Source organism: Mandrillus leucophaeus, unplaced genomic scaffold, assembly GCF_000951045.1.
Source record: "Mandrillus leucophaeus isolate KB7577 unplaced genomic scaffold, Mleu.le_1.0 Scaffold55, whole genome shotgun sequence".
Taxonomy (NCBI): Eukaryota; Metazoa; Chordata; class Mammalia; order Primates; family Cercopithecidae; genus Mandrillus; species Mandrillus leucophaeus.
The window spans coordinates 34,445-58,774 of NW_012105919.1; the positions used below are offsets into that span (position 1 = coordinate 34,445).

The 24,330-nt window shown below is 46.0% G+C and overlaps 2 protein-coding genes across 8 annotated transcripts in view; one reads left to right on the top strand and one right to left on the bottom strand.

Moving 5' to 3' along the window:
- The window catches only part of KCTD10 (potassium channel tetramerization domain containing 10), a 29,172-nt gene extending 17,531 nt beyond the window's left edge, over positions 1-11,641 (bottom strand). For both annotated transcript variants that reach the window (XM_011997835.1, XM_011997834.1), the window contains exons 1-2: positions 11,274-11,641; positions 3,582-3,795 (exon numbers count right to left, since the gene is read on the bottom strand). In XM_011997835.1, coding sequence (XP_011853225.1) covers positions 3,582-3,795; positions 11,274-11,276 — 217 coding nt within the window. In that variant the 5' untranslated portion in view covers positions 11,277-11,641. The remainder of the gene's footprint in view (positions 1-3,581; positions 3,796-11,273) is intronic.
- The window catches only part of UBE3B (ubiquitin protein ligase E3B), a 59,591-nt gene continuing 46,897 nt past the window's right edge, over positions 11,637-24,330 (top strand). For 2 of the 6 annotated variants that reach the window (XM_011997829.1, XM_011997831.1), the window contains exons 1-8: positions 11,637-12,098; positions 15,553-15,658; positions 17,445-17,626; positions 17,774-17,894; positions 19,909-19,968; positions 20,364-20,468; positions 22,433-22,529; positions 23,777-23,862. In XM_011997829.1, the coding sequence (XP_011853219.1) occupies positions 17,466-17,626; positions 17,774-17,894; positions 19,909-19,968; positions 20,364-20,468; positions 22,433-22,529; positions 23,777-23,862 (630 nt within the window). In that variant the 5' untranslated portion in view covers positions 11,637-12,098; positions 15,553-15,658; positions 17,445-17,465. The remainder of the gene's footprint in view (positions 12,099-15,552; positions 15,659-17,444; positions 17,627-17,773; positions 17,895-19,908; positions 19,969-20,363; positions 20,469-22,432; positions 22,530-23,776; positions 23,863-24,330) is intronic. The other 4 variants (XM_011997827.1, XM_011997830.1, XM_011997832.1 and 1 more) reach the window with 3 other exon arrangements.

Sequence of the window (24,330 nt, forward strand, 5' to 3'; positions counted from 1 at the left end):
CAAGCAACAGGGATGAAACAAACACTACAGGCAAATGCTGAACGGATGCATTGTGAAAGGCACTACCTAAATCTGTGAACCAATGGTGACGCTGACAACGAGTCAGGTGAAAATTCTAGCACTGTGGGAACTGAACCTTTCCAGGAAGAGTCTGGGAAGGGCGTGCTCACTGCCGCAGTGTCCTCGTCTTCTCAGAAAAGCCATCCCATGGGGGTAGTGTGGAACTGCAGCATGCTCATCCCTGAAGGACAAGGCAGGCAGCCTCTCCTGACATGCTGCTAAGACCTGCTTCTCTGTAGCCCCTCAGCAACACTCATCCTCCCAACATTTACTCTCAGAACAAAAGCCATAACTGACAGTTCCCATTTACTGAGTCCTCCCAACATCTCAGGCCATGTGGCAAGTGCTTTCTCATGTCCTCACTCAATCCCCAACTCTGCAAAGCATTTTCATTCACAACTGGGGAAGGAGGAAAGAGCTTCAGAGAAAAAGCCACTTGTCCAATGTCATATGACCAGTAAATGGCAAATAGGCCAAAATTAGCACAACATGTAGACAGGGCTCCATAAATGTTGACTGTGACTGTGACATGCAGCAGAGCCAGGACTTAACCCAGGCCTGGCTAACATCAACACCCAAGTTCTTCTTGGTTTAGGAGTTACCTGCACACAGTACAAAACTCAAACAGGTAGAAGGGTCCGGAGCAAAAAGGAGACTATTTCCCCCATGCTGGATGCCAGGTCCCCTTTCCTGAAGCAATCACTTTCTTGGGCAACATGACACATCCCCTGTTCAGAACCTTCAAAGCCCTTGTCCTTTAACCAGCAAGCTGTACTGCTGGCTTCACTGCCTGGCTGAGCTGCACTTGGCATTTCTGCCTATTTGTAGCAAACTTCATTGCAGCTGACAGGCTTCCAGCCTGTATGCCAGGATGGAGCTGCAAGATGCAGGGAGTCTATCCCAATTTGTAGACCCAAGGGTGCATTTGAGGCAACCTGCAGGCCATGGGTCAGGCTGTGCATTGCTGTCTCCAAGGACCAACAGGATCGCTCTGCCAGGCACAGACAACGGCTAGAAGGCCAGATACCCAGCCTACTATCCCAGGCCTTCACGAGGGCCCCCACCAGAGGGCTTTAGCACAAAGCCAGCAGTTAAATTGTAAGGATGCCACACTCAAGCGATCTGGCCTGGGACCAGGCCCACATCTAGCCATGCACAGCAGGCAGTAAGAGCCAGCAAGTCCTGGGTTCAGCAGCTTCACCTTTTCTAGTCCCACCAGCTTTTGAAAAAGCATTTCACCTCTGAGATGGGGACTCCTCACTTGGAATGGTAACAACAGTATCCACCCCTGGAATGGTTATGGTGAGGATTAAATGAAACAATACCCACTGGCCACATGTGGTGGCTCACGGCTGTAACCCCAACACTTTGGGAGGCTGAGGTAGGAGGACAGCTTAAGCCCAGGAGTTCAAGGCCAGCCTGGACAACATAATGAGGCCCTATCTCCACAAAAAATTCTAAAAAATTAGCTGGGTTTGGTGGTGCATGCCTGTAGTCCCAGTTACAGGAGGCTGAAGTGGGAGGATTGCTTGAGCCCAGGAGATGGAGGCTGCAGTGAGCTATGATGGCACTACTGCACTTCAGCCTGGGTGACAGAGCAAGACCCTGTCTCAAAAAAAAAAAAAAAAAAGAATGCCCCATAAAGTGCCATACCATGAGCTTTTCATAATCATATGAAGCAGGGGCTGAGCTCCAGTGACATGAAACAAGCCACAGTTTGCAGTGTCAAAATGACACTGTGTCCCCCGAGAACCTGGGTTTTCCAGGCAGCACCAGGCGAAAAACATCTCATAGCAGGCATTGAGAAGGTGAGCAGTCCTGCCAGTACCACTCGCATGTTCTGTCCAGTCGGGGACAGGCAGACTGAGGAGTCTGTTTCTTTTTTGATATGGCATCAGGCCACTAAGGCGAGGCCTTTTGAGGAGAAGAGGCGTCCACTCAGCTTTCGAGGCAACTCAGCAGCCTTTCCTGAGCCCCTCCAGAGACTGGGTAGGGTACAAGAAAAACCACAACAATCCTGGTTCTCAGAAAACGCCTGCTTCCTCCAGCAGCTGGGGTGCTATTGTCTTGATTTCCACAGATACTCTGGGGCCATGTGGGGTGTGGCACAGCAAAGGGGATCCTCCCACTCATAAAAAGCTAAATGTGAGATGGCAGCTCTGGAGCTCCAACCTCAGTTCACTGCTGCCTGAACAGAAACCAGAGTTCACGGGAAGCAGAACCTCCAGCCCCACACCCTGGTCTTCCCCAGGACACAGAGAGAAATGCCCTCACCAGTGGGCAGCCCAAGCTTCGGCTCTCTTAGGATTGGAGAATGAACTGGGGGACACCAGGCTTGGGTCCCCTAGTCCCACCCACTTATGTGAAAACTCACTCACCCTCCCAAGTCAATGTCCCTGGAAAGGTGGGGCAGCAGCATAGAAGGCCAGTCTCAGAAACAGGAAAGCGGGGTCAAGGTCAAGCCAGGCTGTACCCTGGCCTGGCCTTAAGCAATCTCAGGCCAAGGAATGAAGGATGGAGCTATTTTTAAACCTCATGTGACCTGCCGGTAAACCCAGCCAGGTAATAAGGATGGAGCCCCATTGCCAGGGGCTCTTTGATGGTTTCAGGTGGGTAGGAAGTAGTTATGAAAGACTCCTCTAAATGATTCATTGCCTTTTTCTTTTTTTTGAGATGGAGTCTTGCTCTGTTGCCCAGGCTGGAGTGCAGTGGTGTGACCTCAGCTCACTGAAAGCTCCGCCTCCTAGGTTCACACCATTCTCCTGCCTCAGCCTCCCAAGTAGCTGGGACTACAGGTGTCCGCCACCACGCCCGGCTAATTCTTTTATTTTTAGTAAAGACGGAGTTTCAGCATGTTAGCCAGGATGGTCTTGATCTCCTGACCTCGTGATCTGCCCACCTCGGCCTCCCAAAGTTCTAGGATTACAGGTGTGAGCCACCATGCCCAGCCGATTCTTTGCCTTTTACTAACACGACTTTCCACAAGGAAAACGTGTGTGCGTGTATCTATTTATGTATATATATACACACATACACATATACACACATGCATTGACTATATATGGATGAACACTTACTATGTGCCAATGGCCCCATGGGGCAGGTACTGTCATGCCCATTTCACCAGAGGAAGAAAACGAGACCAAAAGGTTCTGCCACTTGGCTAGGATCACCAGATACAAACCGGGGAGCTGGGGCTCAAACCCAGGTCAGTGAGTCTTTGTCAAGACTTCATCTTGGGAGGACAAGGGTCCAGGGAAGACACCTCTCTCTCCCCCAGGCTTGAGTTTCACTCTGAAGTCATAGAAGCATGGCAGAGACAAGCAAGCTAAGGCCTGGGTGAGGAAGTGACTTTCTCAAAGTAACACAGCAAATCAACAACGAAGTCAAGATGGTGGGAGTCCCTGACCAGCTGCCTCCTATACATCTTCAGGTCTCAACTTAAATGTCACTTCCTCAGGGAAGCTCTCCTGGACCACATAACGCATGGCCAGGGGCAGGCACATGGCAGGTGAGCTTACCTTCACTGTCGGTGAGCACTTCCATGCGCCCGCTGAACATGGCCTTCAGCATGGTGTCCTGCTTGGTCAGTGTCTGCATGGTGGTATAGTAGAGGGCTCCACCCACGTTCAGCTTCACGTATTTGGAGCTGGGGCTCGTGCCCTTGAAGGAAGTGGTGCGGGTAGCAGCCGCTGGCACCGCTGAGCTCACCACACTTTCTCCTGACATCTCTTCCTGCCAGTAGAGAGGACACAGGGTCATGACATCAGGCCTGGTTGACTGCTTTCAGCCTGCAGATTCAATCTGGCCTCCAGATGTGTTTTGCTTGGGCCACGCATACACAGCATTTAAAAGTTTGCTTCCAATGTGGACAACTAAGGAGCGCTCACAGAAAAATCTGGACTTCTGGCTTCTCTTAAAATCAGAGGCCAACTGGGCTAGCAGAGGAACAACTGGTGGGAGCTGGGGTATTGGATGCCCCCTAGAGAGGGCCATGAATCCCCTAGTTTGTCCCAAAACCCACCCAGATAGCCTCATACACTGACCTTGCCTGCCGACCCTGCAGGCATAAGTGTGCCACTAACTCTTGTAAGTACCTCCTTTCTGCCTAGCACCTGTATACATGAACATCCTGGCTGCACCCTAAAGCAGCCTAAAGCACTGCCCAGGTCTCTTTACATTTCCTTATTGCCATGTATCACCGAATAGCTAAGTGTCATCTTTCAGCTGCATCACAGATGAAATAAGCTTTTATGAAGTTGAATGGGATTCCAGCTCACACTCCTATCACTTCCTGTGGGGAGAAGGTGTTTCTGAGGACTAAACAACAGACATGGAAACTTTTGGAACCCAGTTATTGCACAATTAGACTTCCTAGACTAGTGCGGCCCAAAAGAGCAAGATCCCACTACAATCTCCCTGATAGCATGGCCGACTCTCTGGCACATCTCAAAGAAATGGATACAGTGGCTGATTTATGCAGGCCTGGAAAATGAGACTGGTATCCGGCACATGTGAACTCAGAGAAAACATGTCTGAAATGAACAGGTAAAATTGTAGAGCTGGAGATGTGCAAGGGTGGGCAGAATCTTTGATGAATCTGGGGTAGGTCCCCACGGCTGGCCTGACCATTCCCACTGAATATCAACAGTTTCTCACAGCACATCACCATCACACAAGGCCACTCTGTGACTTTGCGACAAGACAAAAACAGGACCATTCAATCATGTCTGAAAATAGACAAAAACAGAAACATTATCCAACAAAATACAAAAATGACCAAAGATCCCCTATCCTGGCTAATACGAGTTACAGCCACTGCTTTACCAATGAGAGGTTTAGCCTCTTTCCATTCTTTCTGCTTTCAAGTCAGGAATCACTGAGACCCAATCACAGAATTAGCCCTGCTTCCCAGCAGCATCCAACACAGAGCAAAGCCCCACTTCTCTGAACTCTCTCTCTCAAATCACCCAACACAAGCCCAGACCTTCTCTGAGATGTCCCACAGTTCTCCCCCAATGCAACAAGGAAATAAACCCAGCTTTGCTTGACCACAGGTATGCTCCTCGTGGTTATTGGCTGCAGGGCACTGACAGCACGTAACTTTTTTGAACTATTCCCTGAAACTGAAAAAGAATTGTCTAGCTTTTCCAGATTATATGAATGGGTACTACGATTATAACTGGTAAAACACAAGCATTATTTTTGTAAACGGGACGGGGAGTAAAGGGTGGCAGCCTGCAACAGCAGAGGCAATGCAACAGTCACAGACGATATTCAATTCAAGGTTATCCAACTCTTCTGGCCAACTCTCCCCACCTCCATGGCACCCAACAGTGGCCTGGATATCACCTGCCAGGTCAGGGCCTTGCAGAGTGAAACAGAGAAAGAACAGCCTCCTGGAAAGAAACGTTTTCTCAAGAAACAGTTCCTTTTTCATCAAGAAAAGTCACAAGAAAGTACGTTTGCAAAAGCTCAGGCTTAGCTCACCTGGGGTCTTGCTGCCCGATGCCACACACAAAAGCGGTCCAGAGGAAGCAGCCACCCTCCCTTGTAGCTGTCCTCTGAAATCAGTCCCCAGAGACCTCACACTAACAGTTATGACCAGCTGCCTCCCTCAGAAACATCCTTTGTCCATGGGATGACAGGAGTAGCTTATGGAAATAGTTTCCAAAAACTGTGAAGACCTCAAAAGGGGGGGGGGGGGAAAAGGCTTATGGTCATGGGTAAGGGTATGTGTTAAGGAAATTTACCCCAAAATGCAAATGATCTAGCATTTTGGAAGCTGCCTATCATGAAACAGACAAAAAAGTACATAAAGTATACTTCATGTAAAGTCAAAGTACAGTAAATATATGATACGAAGGATTTTTTTCTAATGCCATACTTGTATAGGACACTTATCATGAATGGAGTGTGTAGGCCTGAAAATTGCTCTGGGTGAGCAAACAGTGAGTGAATGTGAAGGCCTAGGACATTACTGCACACTACTGTAGCTTTATCAACACTGCACAGGGAGGTCACACTACATTTATTTAATTTTTTTTTCTTTTGATAATAAGTCAACCTTTGCCTACTACAACTTTTTACTTCAAAAACTTTTTAATTTTTTTTAACTTTTGGATCCTTTTGTAATAACACAGCTTAAAACACATATTTGTACAGCTTTACAAAAATACTTTATATACTTACTCTATACTTTTTTTTTTAATTTTTAAACTTTTTTGTTCAAAACTACAAAATACACACATACGAGCCTAGCCTACACAGGGTCAGGATTGTCAGTATCACTATCCTCCACATCCTGTCTCACTAGAAGGTCTTCAGGGACAGTGACAGGCATGGAACTGTCATCTCCCATAACAATCCCTTCTTCTGGAATACCTCTAGAAGCACCTGCCTGAGGCTGTTTTACAGTTTTCACTTAAAAAAAAAAAAAAGCAAGTAGAAGGAGTATAGGAGTATATTCTAAAATAACCATTAATAGTAAATACATTAACCAGTGATACATCAAGTTTACTACTATTATCAACTATTATGTACTGTACATAATTGTATGTGCCAGACTTTTATACAACTGGCAGCAAAGTAATTCTGTTTACACCAGCATCACCACAAACACATAATATGTTGTGCTACAACTGAAATGACAGCTAGAGTATCACTAGGTTATAGGAATTTTCCAGTTCCATTTAATCTTAAGGGATTGTTATATATGCAGTCTGTCACTAACCAAACTGTCATTATGTGGTGCATGACTGTACCTTTTTTGGCTTTCCAATACCTTTTTAAAGATAATTTGCACATAATAAAGTATATTTTAAGTGTACAGTTTGATGTGTTTTGGTTAATACTTGCACCTGTGTAGCCCCCACGCCAATCAAGCTGTCTTGGAACATTTCCATGGCTCCAGAAAGCCCCTGGATGTCCCTTGACCACTTAATTTCTACCACCACATGCCTTTTACAAATCCAAACAATGCTGGAAGACAGCTAAGTTATTTCCATTTTGTGGATTTGGATGCCACAGCCCCGACAGGGTCAGTCACTCTCAAGCTAGGAGTTGAGTCAGTGATGGGGCCAGTGAAGGACATGGGCAAGTGGTGGCTGGCCCAGAGCCCATCACACCTAGTAGATTGAGAGCTATGATATATAAGCTGAGAAAGGTCAGCCTCACCTCCCGTCTTTAAAAAGTACAAAAAGCCCTGAAAATAGTTGTGAGGTAAAGTGTGGCGAAGGGTTTGGAGTCAGACCTGCGTGTAAGGCCCCAGCCCTGCCACTTAGTAGCTGTGTCCAGGGCCAACAGCCTCACCTCCCTCACAGGGCATCCTGGCTCTGAGTAAACACTCAGATAGGAAACACTCAAATTATGGTAATTTGAGAATGCTCCCGAAGTCTCAAACTATCTTCTCCTCTTTGGAAACCGCATCCAGCTCTAATGGCAGACAGCATGACTAAAAGATAAAGGCAGGAGCCATCCTGATCTAGAATGAGGCTCCAGATTAGACAACAAAAGCTCTGAACCTTTCCAGAGCCCACCCTCTCCAAAGGTCAGTCAGCCTAACAGGAGGCAAGGCCCTTGGGGGAAAAGTTTTGGCAGCATTCATGTCCTTGAGCCCAAGTTACAGTGAACTGAGGACAGGAGGTAGTGAACCAGAAACCCCCACAGCAAATCTCTCTAGAGAGGACTCTCCCCGCTGTTGCTACTGGAATCCTGCTTTTTTTTGGGGGGGGGGGGGCGGAGTTTTCCTCTTGTTGCCCAGGCTAGAGTGCAATGGCACGATCTCTGCTCACCGCAACCTCTGCCTCCCAGGTTCAAGCGATTCTCCCGCGTCAGCCTCCCAAGTAGCTGGGATTATAGGCATGCGCCACCACGCCTAGCTAATTTTGTATTTTTAGTAGAGATGGGGTTTCACCATGTTGGTCAGGCTGGTCTTGAACTCCTGACCTCAGGTGATCCTCCTGCCTCGGCCTCTCAAAGTGCTGGGATTATAGGCATGAGCCACCGCGCCCGGCTAACTTTTTGTATTTTTAGTAGAGATGGGATTTCTCCATGTTGGTCAGTCTGGTCTCGAACTCCTGACCTCAAGTGATCCACCTGCCTCAGACTCCCAAAATGCTGGGATTACAGGCATAAGCCACCGCACCTGGCCAGTATCCTGCTTTTTGACTTGTTTCAAAGGTTTGATTTCATTACTAATGAAGTTGGGGAGGTGAGGCAGGAGACAGCAAAATTGGTTACGTTAAACAGAGAGGCAATGAATACTAGAGATACTGGCTACGGATCTGATTCAATCAGAAGTTTATTCCAGTTAAATGGTCAGTCTCCCTTCTCTCCATCACCCCTGAAAATAATATTGCTGATTCTAAATAGTGGCTCTCCAGTTGGTGATAATCAAAATCACCTGGGAGCTCAAAACTCCTGACACCTAGGTCCTACCAAGAAAATTCTCATGTAATTGGTCTGGGATGTGTAGGCGACAGAATTTTTAAAACTCCCCCACGAGATTTTAAAGCCCACCAAGATTACAGCCCACTGTTTTAAAAAGCACTGTACCCCTTATTTAAGCTACCATTAACTCCATGGTCTTGGCCCAGTGAATTCCTGACCTGACACATAAAAACAAACCAAAACACCATAAACCAAAGCCAGCCCCCACTTCACAGCTTCAGAGCCACAGGCAGGAAGCAATTGTATGCATGCATGAAAATACAAAAATCAGCTGAAGGGGGAAAATCATCGACTGGAAAGGAGGCTCAGGCAAGTACAGTAGGAAAAAAGGCACCAAATCCCTGACCCCACGTTTTCTATATGCTTCTTTGTGCTTTGTTCTTGTGCACGTGTGTGTGTTAAGGAAAACTGGATAGTCTTGGCACGCCTGGATTGCAACCCAGTTCCACCATTTCCTTTGTGAAATTCAAGCAATTTAACCCAAGTTTCAGTTTTCTAACTTGTAAAATGGAGTGTTAAAGTCATAATCTTCAAAACCCTCAGAGAATGAATGTTAAAGTATTTGGCACCTAGTCCTTTGTGTAGTTTCCTTTGGGCCTCTAAAACTGTGGGACCAGTGGTTCCCAACCCTGGCTACTAGAATCACCTGGGTGTACTTAAAAAACATGATGCTAGGCCAGGCACAGTGGCTCACGCTTATAATCCCAGCACTTTGGGAGGCCAAGGCAGGAGGATTGCTTCAGCCCAGGAATTCAAGACCAGCCTGAGCAACATAAGACCTAATCTCCACACACACACACACACACAAAATTAACCGGCCATGATGGCACACACCTGTAGTCCCAGCAACTCGAGAGACTGCGGTGGGAGGATTGCTTGAGGCAGGGAGGGTGAGGCTTTAGTGAGCCAAGATCAATCACACCAGTGCACTCTCCAGTCTGGGCGACAGAGCAAGACCCTGTCTCAAAAAAACAAAAACGAACTCACACACACCGGTGCTTGCCTGGGCTACACCCCAGATCAATTAATCAGTATCTTAGAGATGCGGAGGGGTGGCTGATCAGTCACTAGTGTTTAAAAAGCTCTTTGGGGGATTCTGATAAGGGACCAGGGCTCACTGCCATCTAGCTAAGGTGTTTAACCAGCTTTATCTAAGAATTGCCAGGGATGTGAGGCAAAGCATCACCTCAGGGGATTCCTACAGCAAAGAAGTTTAAGAAACACTGTATTGAGGCTAGTTATAAAATCTTCTCAAACTGAGGGCATTTCTACAACTCAGAAAAGTCTGCTGTTACATTTCAACTAAACTAAGTCACATCAGTCACATAACTGCAGCATTTTACATCCAAAATTTGCTTATAAGACAGCTACCGCCAATTTCAACTGTCCCACCGAATGGCTTTCTCTTCCTGTTTAATACACAAATTATTGGCCTATTTCTCTCAATGGTCTAGTGAGAAAGACGTTTAACATCAACCCCACTTTTTAGGGGAGAAAACTAGGAATCACACCTATAAGAGCCCTCTGACTCCCAACTCCTATGCCCCCTTTCATTACACAGTCCAAATCAAGAAATCATTAGTCTAATCCCTTTTCAAGGCTTGTTAAAACAGATAGATGGGCTCCACCCCAAGAATGTCTGATTCAGTAGTCTGTGATAGGGCTTGAAAATTCAGCCATTTTGAATAAGTTACCAGGTGTTGCTACTGGTGGGACCAGAGTTTGAGAACCACTGGTTTATGCTGCCTTCTTCCACTCCGCTGGTCATTATTTTGCACAAAATGGAACAGACAAGTCAAAGCCAGATACAGGATAACTGAGTTTTCTTCAGCAGCGTCACTGGGACTGATTTTCCCTAAAGACTGCACTTTCCAGGGACGTGACAAACAAGCAAGGAAGAAGAAAGAAGATCTGGGCCAATCTTTGGTCATCTCTACCCAGGGACAATGAGCTATTCAGGGAACAGACCCTAGAGGATCCCAAGGAGACACACCCCACAGCTGAGAGACAGATCTTGAGACATCCTCCGGCTCCTTAGGCGTGGTCACCTCTGACCTCAACGGAAGTTACAGATAGGTACCCAGACGCCAGCTGAGGCACTGGACTTGGTGGCGCAGGTATCCTGATCTCAGGCCCCTGGCATCTCTCCCCAGAATTCCAAGCACTGAACGCACATCCGCCTGCTGGGCTCCCTCGATTTCTTTCCCCTACTCGCCCGTGTGTTCAGACGCACCTGGGAGCCCCTTCCCCACTTCCTGGAAACCCAGCGACTCCAGCTACAACCTCCAACAGCCCCAAACGCTCCGCCCTCAGGAATTCTACCTCACCTTCTCATAACCTGCCCATTCTCCTTCATAATCCTCCAAATCCTCATTTTCCACCCCAAATGTCCGTTTTCAATTAACATCTCTTTGTTCTCCTCGCAATCCCCAACTCCCATCTCCAACCAGCGTTCAGGACTCACTCGGAGACACCCCTTCCTTACGCACACACGTTATCTACTCCCCAAGCCCAAATGTGCTTCCCGGATTCCAAACCGCCAGGGATCCCCCCCCCCAACTCCACCACCACCCCTAATTCTCCACCCAAAGCCCTTCCCCCACCCCCGGCCTTTCCCCCAACCAATCCCCCAAATGCCTCTCCACTATCGCAACTGCCCCTCATCGCACCCCCTCCTCTCGGTCCCTTCTTCTTATACTCTGCTGCTGCCCAGCTCCCTCGGCCGCCTTCAGCCCCCAGTCGGTGGACACCGCCCTCCCTACCATGAAAAGTCGGAGGACGCAGGAGTCTCCAAACCCGGACTGTGAGAGGCAGGAAACACCCAGCTCACGCCAGCCGGGGCGGAGGCGGGGCCGGGGCGGTAACTTCCGTTGTCCGCACCCCACTTCCGCCCCGCAGAGAGCAACGTCTTAAACGGTCCGTTGTGCGCCTAGGGGGCAGTTTTCTTTCCAACCTCCCTGGCCGGAATGGGTGCCAGCTTCTCTTGGCTGGGTAAGGCGTTTATCCCGCCACCGCTATTTCAGCTGCCAGAGGGGAGGACAAGGTGTGGGGAAGTTTTCCATCCCGGGCGAAGAAGCTCTGCGGAACTGTCATTTTCCGGAACTGGATGCTTGCTTCCTGGCGGAGTTCTGAAAGCAAACACCCCGGGGCAAAATGGCGGTTGTGCCTCGGCTGCTACCCCGGGTCTGGCAGAACTAGGGTGTTTTGGGCTGAGACAGTGGCAGCTGCGGCCCCGACCCGAGTGCGGGGACCTCCAGCGAATAAAGGTCGGCCTGCGGGTAGCGAGTGACAACCGGGTCGTCAGTTCTCCGAGTGGTGGGGCGGGGGACTTTGAGAGAGGTGGCTGTAGGGCCGAGTTCCTGACTGGTCAGGTCGGAGGAACAAGTGCTGGAATCTGGCTTGTGTGCTCCAGGGGCTCTCTCCGCGGCCCTTTCCACCTCTTTTCACTTTTGGGACGATAGGCCTTTATAAACGGACTAATGCTGGGAGATTTGTTCCTGTGGTTGTTGATGCCGAGGAAAGACGCCGGGCCCCAGGACTCACCTAAATTGGAGTTCGAATACTGTTCGCTCGCTGTGTGACCTTGGGTGAGTTCCCTCACCTCTCTGAGCCTCAGTTTCCTTCTGTGTAAATGGAGTAATTAGCAGGTTTCACAGAAGGTGTGAAATATGTTTTAGTACTGTGCCTGACACCTAGTTCTGAATATAGAAAAATTTGGTCGTAATTTGAGTCCAGCTTAGCCCCACAGGCAACCTTGCATTCTCGGCTTCTCTTTGCTTTGGCATTCTGTGAATGGGGGAGCCCTAGATCTTGTTTATTTTACTTAGTAATAAATAATTACTTTGGATATACATGGATTCAGATTCAAAAGCATCCACCGAGATAGTCGGCAGCTTTCAATAAATAATAGCTGTTGGTATGAATAGTCTCTTTAAGTTCTGTTTTCTATTCTTTAAATAAAAATTAGATTATTGAGGCTGGCCACGGTGGCTCACACCTGTAATCCTAGCACTTTGGGAGGCTGAGGCGGGCGGATCACCTGTAGTCAGAAGTTCAAGACCAGCGTGGCCAACATGATGAAGCCCCATCTCTACTAAAAATACAAAAATTAGCCGGGCGTGGTGGCAGGCGCCTGTAATCCGAGCTACTTGGGAGGCTGAAGCAGGAGAATCACTTGAACCTGGGAGGCGGAGGTTGCAGTGAGCCGAGTTCGCGCAGCTGCACTCCAGCCTGGGCAACAAAGTGAGACTCCGTCTCACAAAAACAAAAGATTATCGAGGCCTGATAGAACTGTTGAAAAGACAAGTTGGTTAAATATCTGTACAGTGTCTGATACACTGTCTACCCAGAACAAATGGTGGTGGTCATTAAACCTGGTGGCCCAGCTTTTCCTACTGTACAGGGAAAATACTCTTGGCTCAGTCAGCAGTTGGTATTTATGGTGCTTCAGCTTTGGAAATATAGAGGTAAGACAAGAGTCTGAATCCTGTCTCTTAGTTATTACAGTCTTGACTCTGCCACATGCTAATGGTCTAAACTGGACTAGAGGAGATCATGAGTGATCTTCTCATAGGATTCCTGTCCTTATTAGATGAGATCACTTATAAAGGACTTGACACATAATGGGTACTCATTTACTTTTTTAAATGATCTTGGTTTTCTCATCTTTCTACCTATATGATTCTTGTTTCCTTAACTGGATTGCAAGCTTAAGGACAATACAGTAAAGCTCACTTACATGCTACATGCTTTCAGATATCCCTTATTAATATTTTGCCATTTAATCCTAATCACAATGTTGTGATGACTAAGTTGAGGTACAAGAAGGGTAAATGTTGCATTTAATCCTTTTAGCAACCCTAGGACATAGACACTGTTATTACCTTCGATTTACACATAAGGAAACTGAGGCCTAGAGAGGATAAGTAACTTGGCTAAATGTCAGATAGAATGAGTACTGAAAAGAACCAAGGCCCACTTTATCTGATACAAGACTTTTTCTGCTGCGCACAGCCTTTTCTTTGATTCTCCATGGCATTTAGCAAAATAAGTACTTAATAAACACTTGATTGTGTGTTTTATTAATTGATGAACTATAGTATACACTGTGCAGGTGGAGAAGGTGTATAGGAAAAGATGAGAAAAACTGTAAAGTGTAGGCTATTATATGGTATAAACAGAAATCAACCAATAACATTGAAGGGATGATAATCTCAAGGAAGGGGATAAGAGTAATTTTGTATCCTGGGAGGCCCCCTGGGAGAAGTGAAAGTTTTAAGATTGTCTTACAGTACTTAGGCACAGTTTGCATGCAACTTTGTTTTTCTTTTAGGAAGAGGCTCCCTCTTCCCTTTCTAATTCGATGTACCCTCTGCCATTGAGGCACTGTCTGCATGTCATGGAGGGAGCATATCATTGTACTCATGGCTTAGGCCCTGCTCTTTTGCAGTCCTGAGGAGCTTGAATCTGTTAGTCTAAACAGCAGGGCCAGGAGTTCATAACCCAAGGGACAGGACTGGTGAATCTTAGTGCATTTAAGATAGGAAAAAAGTTAATGGGTGAGAAATGTCTGGAGCCTCTGGTGAAGGGTTTTTTTTTTTCTTTTTTTAAATCCTTGTGTCTGTAAAAAAAAATACACCAGTTAGACTTATTGACTATACACTCTACACTGTGTGCTCAAGTACCTCCATAGGTACTTGATACACATCATCACATTTAGTCCTCATTATCAACCTCTAAGCCAATTAATAGATGAAGATGGAAAGACTCAGGGCCAAGTGCGGTGGCTCACACCTGTAATCCTAACGTTTTGGGAGGCCAAGGCAGGAGGATCTCGAGTCCAGGAGTTTGAGACCACCAGCCTGGGCAACATAGTGAGACCCCACCTCTACAAAAAATTTAAAAACTAGCTAGATGTGGTGGTGTGCACCTGTGGTCCCAGCTACTTGAGAAGCTGAGGTGGGAGAATCGCTTGAGCCTGGGAGGTAGAAGCTGCAGTGAACCATGATTGCACCACTGCACTCCAGCTTGGATGACGGAGTGAGACCCTGCCTTGAAAAGAAAAAAAAAAAAACTTAGACATTCTCCCTATAGTTATGTGGCAGAGCTAGGGACTGGCTCCAACTCCGTGTGACTCCCAAAGCCCGTGTGCCCCTCACTGTGCAGTGCTGCTTTACCATGTGCATTTTGTGGAAAATTCAGAAAATACAGATCAATTAAGGAAAATTTCCCACAATTTCAGTACCTCAGAACAGCCACTGGTAACATGTTGGTATAGTTCATGCTAGTTTTGTATCTGTGTGTGTGTGTGTACATTTTTCTTTAGGTAATTGGGATCTTATTGGTCCACAGGCAGCCCTTTATTCACTTCTAAGGCATAAACATTTTTCCGTATCATTAAAAATGTCAAACATGCTGACGCATGAGAATGGCGTGAACCCGGGAGATGGAGCTTACAGTGAGCCGAGATCGTACCACTGCACTCCTGCCTGGGCGACAGAGCCAGACCCCATCTCAAAAAAAAAAAAAGTCACACATGACCGGGTGCAATGGCTCACACCTGTAATCCCAACCGAGATTGGGTGTGGTGGCAGGCACCTGTAATCCCAGCTACTTGGGAGGCTGAGGCAGGAGAATCGCTTGAACCTGGGAGCAGAGGTTGTAGTGAGCCGAAATCATGCCACTGCTCTCCAGCCTCAGCGACAGAGTGAGACTGCCTCAAAAAAAAAAAAAAAAAAAAAAAGTCAAATATAATTTTCAATAGCTCTTTAACATTCCATGACTTCTAAGTTATGTTGCTTCTCATCACAGCTTTAATTCAACAACTTTGGGATTTATTTTCAACGTATTCCCTTTAAACTGTGAGGATTGAAGAGATACAGTATAACATTTAGTTGAGACACTAAATAAAGAGGACCCAGTGGTATTTTTAAAAAACCGTTGGCATTGTAGTTACTACTTTTACTCAGGAAGATGTATGATGCCACACCTATAAAATTTAACCCTAAGTTTGGATTTTTTTTTTTTTTCTGCTTCTGCCAGAAAAAATAACAAGCTTTTCTGAAGTGAGAAGCTGTTCTCAGCCACGAGTCCCGTGCAAGATCACTAATGATTACCTGGCATTTCTGCGACACAGGCAGGTCCTCAGGTGAGATCTCCAGACTTTACTGCTGGGGCAGGAAGAGTGAATGATTCAGAAGATGGCTACCTTTTCTCTCCAAGCCTTTTACAGGTTGATGCAAAAGTAATTACAACTTAGTGTTTTTTTCAAAAAAGTTAAAAACCACAATTACTTTTGCACCAACCTAATACCTTCCCTCCTGTGGTCAGGTGGGCTCTGTTAGTTTGTTTCAAGGATTACTGATGATGTTTGACAGATGCGAATCACTGTTGAGAAGGGGTCACAGAGGTCCCTTGTTACGTTCATGTGGCGGGAGGCTAGCACCAACTTTTTTTTGGTTATAAAAGGGTATTATTTTATTGTCCTTATTAATACTAATAATAGAGCACACTTATTAAATGCCTTTCAGTAATATGTAATTCATCTAATACCTCTGGGAGATAATACTATTATGTCCAATGTTTGTTTTAATGATTTTTAAATTTCTTTGTATAGATGTAGAGGGTACAGGTTTCTTATATGCATATATTGTGCAGTGGTGGAGTCTGGGCTTTTAGTGCACCCATCATGCGAATGGTGAACATTGTACCAATAGATAATTGTTCAACCCTTACCCCCATCCCATCTCCCACCTTTTGGAGTCTCCATTGTCTTATTCCACTGTTTGTCTATGTGGGCCCATTGTTTCACTCCCACTTCTAAGTGAAGTCATGCAGTATTTGCCTTTACGTTTCAGAGTTATTTCACTTAGGATAAATGGCCCCTAGTTCCATCCATCTTTTTACTCTGGGTGGTATTTTCATGTGGGTGCTACTTTGAATAAAGTAGCCTGGTAGAGAGATTGTTTTCTGGAAGTCTGGCTTTCTGAAGAATTCATTTCAGTGTTTTTAACTGGGCTGATAGTGCGTTTTGTATAGAATGTCAAAGTCATCAAGCATCTAAAAAAATCATCTCAGTATGGGAGCCTCCGTGGGTCAGTGCTGTGTGCTTTAGGCTGCTAGCAAAAGCTGTCCCTTTGGGAAAAAACAGCTACTGGTGATTTAGATAAAAACTTAGTATATAATTTAGAGCTTCTCTTCAGAAAAGCATCTGTTAGTGGACAGGACCAGTTCTGCAGTAAAGTCTTTACTGGTCCTTGGCAGGATGGTAACTGTAAGGACAATGCAATAGGCTGTACATAAAACCAAATATATTAAATGTCGTGGACTGTCTTGCATTCTGAAATGCGTACCTTTTGATTTGTTAATGTTAAAATGGGCCTTTCTTTATTGGGTGCTGTCACAAAGTAGGCACCAGTAAATATTTATTTAGTGAATGGATGAATACGATAATGATGACAGCAAATAATCATGTTTGATTTTTCCCTCGAGTCCTTACTTGGCAAAGTAAAAGCTGACTTCTCAGTTTTGGTTTCCCAAATACTGTGGACTATTCCAGAAAATTCAGATATCTGGGAATCTTTGACCTACAGGATACCTGGTTTGAATTAGAGCTTTATGGGTGGGATTGATTCATTTTTTGTTCATTCGTAAAGCTGGACCTGCCCTTATCCTATGCCAGGTGCTGTTCTCTTTTCCTTAAGAATGAGATTATTTAATACAGGATGTAGCATCCCTGGTCTTGGTGAATTGCATGAAAGAGCCTGTGGGAGGTTTGGACTTGCGCCGGAGAGCTGTTAGCATTTTGGAGGGTGTTGACAGGTCCTGAGTATCTCTGCTGCCCAGGTCCCTGCCCACCCTCTGCTCTTGAGCCTCTTTCTGTGTGTGTTTTCCAGACAACAATCTACAACCCTACGTCCCCATTTTCCTTGCAGGGTTTGTGCAAGTTTGCAAACATGTTCACCCTGTCTCAGACCTCGAGAGCATGGTTCATCGATAGAGCCCGTCAGGCACGAGAAGAAAGGCTTGTGCAGAAGGAGCGGGAGCGGGCAGCTGTCGTGATCCAGGCCCACGTCCGGAGTTTTCTCTGTCGGAGTCGACTGCAGAGAGATATCAGGTAAGGGCTAGGATCTCCCTAGCACATGCTTTTCTGGCTCCCAATGAATGGCAGATACATGAGGTTTTTCTTAAGAGTGCTTGAAAAGCCTTCCAGGTGCTACAAGCTCTTAATTTAGAATGTCTTTTTTTGCCCTTTCCTTTCTAGGAGAGAGATTGATGACTTTTTTAAAGCAGATGACCCTGGGTCCACTAAAAGAAGTGCACTTTGTATTTTTAAGATTGCCAGGAAACTGCTATTCGTATTCAGAATCAAAGAGGATAACGAGGTAAAACAATAATACCAAACATGTATAGTACTTCCATATGTCAGATCTTTTATAATTATTAATAGTAACTCAGTTTGTTCTTATAGCAGCTTTATGAAGTAGTTACTATCACCCCCACATCCTGTCCCTTTTGTTTTCTTGGGACCTGTTTTGGAGGGATTATGCCCAGTGCTTTTAGGAATCTTTTCACATTGACCATTATAAGCACAAGTTGAAATCAGATGCATGCAAGAGCCAGGAAGTTTAGGTAAATGAGTGAAAAAAACCATATATGAGATAAAACATAATACAAAATACAAATCATATTAAACGGTAACTGACAGGCAGCAGTGGTGAGGACATCAAAGGAAGTAGCAGGGTCTGTGGCCTGCCCCATCCACGGGGAGCAGCTGCTACACAGCTTGGTGGTGGACTCATACTCTGATTTTTTTTTTTTTTTTTTTTTTTTTGTGACAAAGTCTCGCTCTGTTGCCAGACTGGAGTGCAGTGGCGCAATCTCGGCTCGCTGCCAGTCTTCACCTCCTGGGTTCAAGCAGTTCTCCTGCCTCAGCCTCCCAAGTAGCTGGAACTACAGGCATGTGCCACCATGCCCAGCTAATTTTTGTGTTTTTAGTAGAGATGGGGTTTCACCATGTTAGCCAGGATGGTCTCAATCTCTTAACCTCATGATCCGCCCACCTCAGCCTCCCAAAGTGCTGGGATTACAGGCATGAGCCACTGCACCCAGCCTCTGATTTTTTTTTTTTAAAGACATGCCAAAGATCTGAGTCTTTATCCTCAATGTTCATGCATTCATTCATTTTCTGAGACAGGGTCTCACTGTCGCCCAGGCTGGAGTGCAGTAGCACTATCACGGCTCACTATAGTCTTAACCTCCTGAGGCTCAAACGATTCTTCTACCTCAGCCTCCTGAGTAGGTGGGACTGCGGGTGTGTGCCACCACATGCAGCAAATTTTTGTATCTTTTGTAGAGATAGGATTTTACTATATTGCCCAGGCTGGTCTCAAACTCCTGGGCTCAAGTGATCCACCTTCCTCAGCCTCCCAAAGTGCTGGGATTACAGGTGTGAGCCACGATCAATGTTCTAATTTGTAAATCTTGGCAATTAATTTGAAATTTTTTAAATATCCTGCAAATCATACAAAGGAGGCCAGTTTGCACCTTAGAGATTAGAATGATCAGCCTAAAAAATATAATCCCAGGAAAGCAGCTAGTTATCTGTAATAGTACTAACAATGCCATTGAGGCATGTCTCCATGTTACCAGCTGTTAGGCGTTCACTATTGCTAAGCTTCACATTGTGCCAACCCTCTCTAGGCACTGGGCCCTTGGGAGGAAACAGGACAGGCAAGGTCTCTACACTCATGGAGCTCATAGCCCAGCAAGAGAGGGAGGGCTGTGCAGGCAGTGAACACATGATTATGTAGATGAGGGCAGATAAGCTGGAGGAGGTGACCCTCATCTTACAGAGAAGGAAACTGCAGCTCAGTGTGGTAGGGCAGCTGCCCAGTATCACATGGTTTAAGGGCGGATCCAGGATTGGTATAGCCAAAATGGAACCTGTTTTCTAGTTTCCACTCTTCTTCCTTTTGCATTACAGGATAAAAATGATGAAAGGCTGCTGTCTCTGAGGCAAAATCAGTATCCATGGTGCTTAAGAAACAGTAAACTGGAGAGCCCAGTTGAAGAGACAGCAGCAGGCCTGCAGGAATCCAAGTCCAGTTGGCCAGATTGATATTGTTTTTTGAAAGAAGCTTCAATTTGGATTTTTATGTGAAATATACCAGTTTCTAAAACATTTCTATAGGGTTCCTCCAGCTCTTGGGCCACCCGTTGGAGAACCCTTTAGTCTTTCTGACCTTCAGTATCCTCATCTGTAGGAAGGAACTGCATGTGATTATGTCTGTGAATCACCTGGCATAATACCTGCACATGCCAGGTACCCGCCGAAGGCTTGTTTTCACTTTTTGATGGGTTGTGGGAATGTATAACACCCAGTGTGTCTCTTTGCAGAGATTTGAGAAGTTGTGTCGCAGCATCCTGAGCAGCATGGATGCTGAGAATGAGCCAAAGGTAAGTGGATGGGAGCCGCAGTGTCTCCCGCAAGCTCTTAAGGGCCAACCTACTGGACTCTGAAAGTTCCTATTGAATGTTAGGACCAATTCACACACAAATGCAAATAGGTAGTGGATGGAAAACATTACCAAAGTACAAATGATTCCTTTGTTTCTTCATGATCCAGGTAGCTACGTTCTGCTCTTGCCACAACACAGAATAGTAAATTTTCTTACTAGGCTGTTTTGTCTTTGGGTTTAGTGTTAAAATAAGTCCTGTTTGCAGCTTATTCATTCAGGTCCACTGCTTTGTCTGGCACTGGACCTAACTAATAGGTCCAGTTCCAACAGTTAGAGCATATGTGATATGATCTCTATAACAGCCCATGACATTCCTCTTTTTCCCACCTATAGGTGTGGTATATGTCCCTGGCTTGTTCTAAGGACCTCACGCTCCTTTGGATTAAACAGATCAAGAGCATTCTGTGGTACTGCTGTGATTTTCTCAAGCAGCTCAAGGTAAAAAAAAAAAAAAAAAAAGGCAAAACCAGAAACAATAAATACGTCATTTTCACCTGTAGACTTTAGTCTGTATTTTCAGAGTCCCTATCAATCAGAGTTGCTAGCTGAGCCCTGTTCTGGAAGAGAGGAATTTTGATGCTGTTATCAATATGAGCCCTTTTTTGGTGTGTGTTGGACCCTTAACCCGCTTGCCACGCCACAGCCTCCATGCCAGGGAATCTGTCACTTTTCTTCCTGTTCATTTAATGTAATCAGTACTTTATGATCTACATTATTATACTAGTCAGGCCTCAGCAAGGAAGAGAATGTTGTGCTCTAGAATATATTCAGTAACATGGCAGCTGGGGATAAGGAGAGCCAGGGGTTTCTGGATTCTCCCTCTCATTCTTTTCTCTTATCCCTGTTTCCTTTTGGGGTCACCTCGTCCTTTCCTGCTATAATCATGGCAACCACCAGTTTTGACTTTATAGTCTTACCCTGTGTTGACTAAAGGGAAGAGAGGTCTCCCGACCAGTTCAAAAATCCAGGTTTCTTGTAGGTCCAGTGGAATCCTGGGTTCACGTCTGAACCAGTCAAAGTGGCAAGAGGAATGGGGTACTGTCACTAGCCCAGCCTGGTCCTGTGCTCCCCCACCCCCTTCAGTGTTCTGAAAAGGATGGACAGGGGTGTGAGCAGACATATACAGGAGCCTTTTCTACTTTGCACATAGGGAGAGAGAGGTTTCAGGGACAGAGGCTTGGCAAGGACACAGGTAGCAGCTCAGTAATGGAACGAAAGTCCCTGGACCGCCCCCCACGCCAGTAATAATCCATTCCCAGCCATCCCTCTTTGGGTGCTCAGGAGTGGCTCTTGCCAATAACACAGTCAAGGCAGTGGCCAGCAGCAAGCCACACCTGGCTTGTCAGGTGAGACATGGCTTAGGGCAGGGTTTCCACACTATGTTGCTTGGAGCCCTGGGAGTCCACCAAAATGACTCAGGGCCAAGTGGGCAGGGTATTTCCCTACCTGCACTCTGCCAGGCAGATCCTTGTTTATCTGTTCTCTGTGTGTACATTCCACAACAGATTGTTCTTTGAGGAGAGGCTCTTCTATTTTGAACAAACAAAAAAAAATTTATGCAAAGAAATAGACATCAGGAGAAAAAGGGCCCTGACTCTGGAGCCGGGAATATGTGAAATTCAGTCCTGATTCCACTGCTAATTTCCCACGTGACCTTGAACAGGCTGCTTCCCCTCTCTTACTGTCGATGAGCTTAGGGTTTTGAACTCAGTGGTCTCCAAGGTTGTCTCCAAGGTCCCTTCCAGGTGGACCTGCTATACGGTCTGTGGGCCTAGAAAGCAGTCAGGCCTTTTGCGTAACTTACACTTGGTGAAACAATGAACTGTCATCAAAATTAGAACAGCGGCCAACATTACATGGAGTTATCTATGTGCCAGGTACTGTTCTTAGTGCGTTGTATGCATTAATCCATTTATTTCTCACAATAACCCTATGAGGAAAGCAGTGTTATTGTTTCTGGTCAACAGATGAGGAAACTGAGGCACAGAGAGGTTAAGAAACTTGCCTAAGCTCACACAGCTAGTAGGTGGTGAAGTCAGAAGGCTGAGCCCAGAGTCCCAGTCATGCTCAATTGCATTTCTGCTCTGTTTCTGCAGAGTTCAGACAGACAGGCAGGCACATGTACATATAGCAAGCCAGCCCTGGTCATCTTGTTTTCTAGGGATTCTCAGTTCTCTGTTCCCAGGAATATATGATTCCATGGTCAAGCACGAGAGTGTCAAATTTCTTGTTATTTAACTCCTGAAGTGGTCATTGCCCAAGAGAAAAAGAATGAAGACTGACTTATAATCCTGACTCAGTGATTCCAGGCTGAGTGCCCATAGAGCACTTGTAAAGTGAACACTTCGCTGTCTGGAATCAGAGGACCTGTGTCTTAATCTTGCTGTGTTTATTGTTTCCAGCCTGAAATCCTGCAAGACTCCCGACTCATCACCCTGTACCTCACGATGCTTGTCACCTTCACAGATACTTCAACGTGGAAAATTCTTCGGGGAAAAGGTCTGTGGGACTTGCTTCAAAATATTCTGTAATGAACATTTCCACAGAGAGTTCAGGGACCTTTTTTTCTTTGTAAGAAACATTTTTGCCACCACAAGCTTCAGGGAAGGCCCTGAGACCATACCAATGAGGATGCCCTTGGCACTGACCATCAGACTGCATCACAGTATCCAGAATCCATTCAGCATTGTGTGTTGTACTCTACCCTTCTTTGAATTTACATTCAAAGGCATGGTTCTTCTGATCTTAATTTTTTTAATTCCTACAGTGCCTTAGCCTCCAAGTGATAACATTCACTTAAGCCTCGTCATTTTACTTGGAAAATCATTAGGTTGTGAATAATTCCATTTTGCCCATAAAATTTGCATTATAAACTGCCTCCTTCCCTGGTAAGTGTCCTTAGCCCCATGTGTTTCATATGGTCATTTCATTCATCTGTTCAACAAGTAGCCCATATGTGCCAGATGCCGCTAGGCACTGAAGAGACGGAGATAAGCAAAACAGAAAGGGGCGTTGCCCTCTGGGGACTTTAGGTGCTCCCTTCCTCACAGAACTTAATGAGGAAAACAGGCATTAAATAGATGTTGTTCATAGATATAAAATGACAATAATGTGTTAAGTGCTTGGAAGGAAGCCTGCAAGAGAAATGAGAGTGTCCAGTAGGGTGGGGAGGCCTTGCTTGGTCTGAGGCTCTAGCTTTCCTGAAGAAGTGGTGTGTGAGCTGAGAGCTGGAGAGAGAGCTGGGATTCACAGAGTGAAGAGCAGGGATGAAACAGAAAGCAGGGGAAACTATGCAAAGGCTCCAGGTCAGCAAGGAGGGTTTATTTCAGGCATGACCCTGGCCTCTTGGAGGGAACCCAAAAATTGTTGAGTTCTGGGCCCTGCCCAGAAGCTCATGTCCCATTGAGGAGAGGAGGCATCCCTCCAGAGAAGACAGTGCCAGGCCCTAGGAGAGAATTAGAAAAGGTGCTACAGGAGCTCAGAGGCCAGAGACGTCACTTCTGGCTAGGGGCGTGATGGGACCCATCAATCAAGAGGTGACACTTGAGCCAGGCCTTCCAGGAGGGATAGAGTTCCAAATACACATTGCCTCCCTGTGCTCTGGCACCAGGCCTAAGGGAAAAGGAAGGCAAGCCAGGGGCATCTCATTTCTTAGGGCCTTAGGTGTGAGACACAATTTCCTCTCCCACATCAACAGTCACTTTATGGCAAGAGATTTTTTTGTTCTCACTGTTTTCTTTGTTTAGGTGAAAGTCTTCGACCAGCGATGAACCACATTTGTGCAAATATAATGGGACATCTCAACCAGCATGGATTTTATTCTGTGCTTCAGGTCTGTGACCCCTGCCCCGCAGTGTGCAACTTCCCCACTCTCTAACACCTGCAGTTGGATTTTTACATTTGCGTTCAGCGTACCTGGTGCCCTCCTCAGCAACGCTTTTCATAGGAAGAGCTTGATGCCTGCTGTCCTCTTCTTCCTTCCCCTGCTTTGTCTCACTTGTGGGTCAGGTAAAGGGAGGACAGTGGTGCTGGGATCCCCTGAGTGCTCTATGTTTTTGGCTGCAAGGGTAATCCAGTCTTTTGACATTTAAACTCTGGAAGGAGACCTCAGGGCTTGGTCTCTCAGATTCCTTCTTGGTTGATGTCTAGAATCATATTTCTAGCTCTGTGTCCTCAAACAGTCCTTTCCACTTCGTACCTTGTTGTACCAGACCATACCTGTAGGGAATCGTTAAGAAAGCCTGATTGCTGCTTAAAGGCACTATGGAATTCTTGAGTTTGAGAAGTAATGTTGATTTTG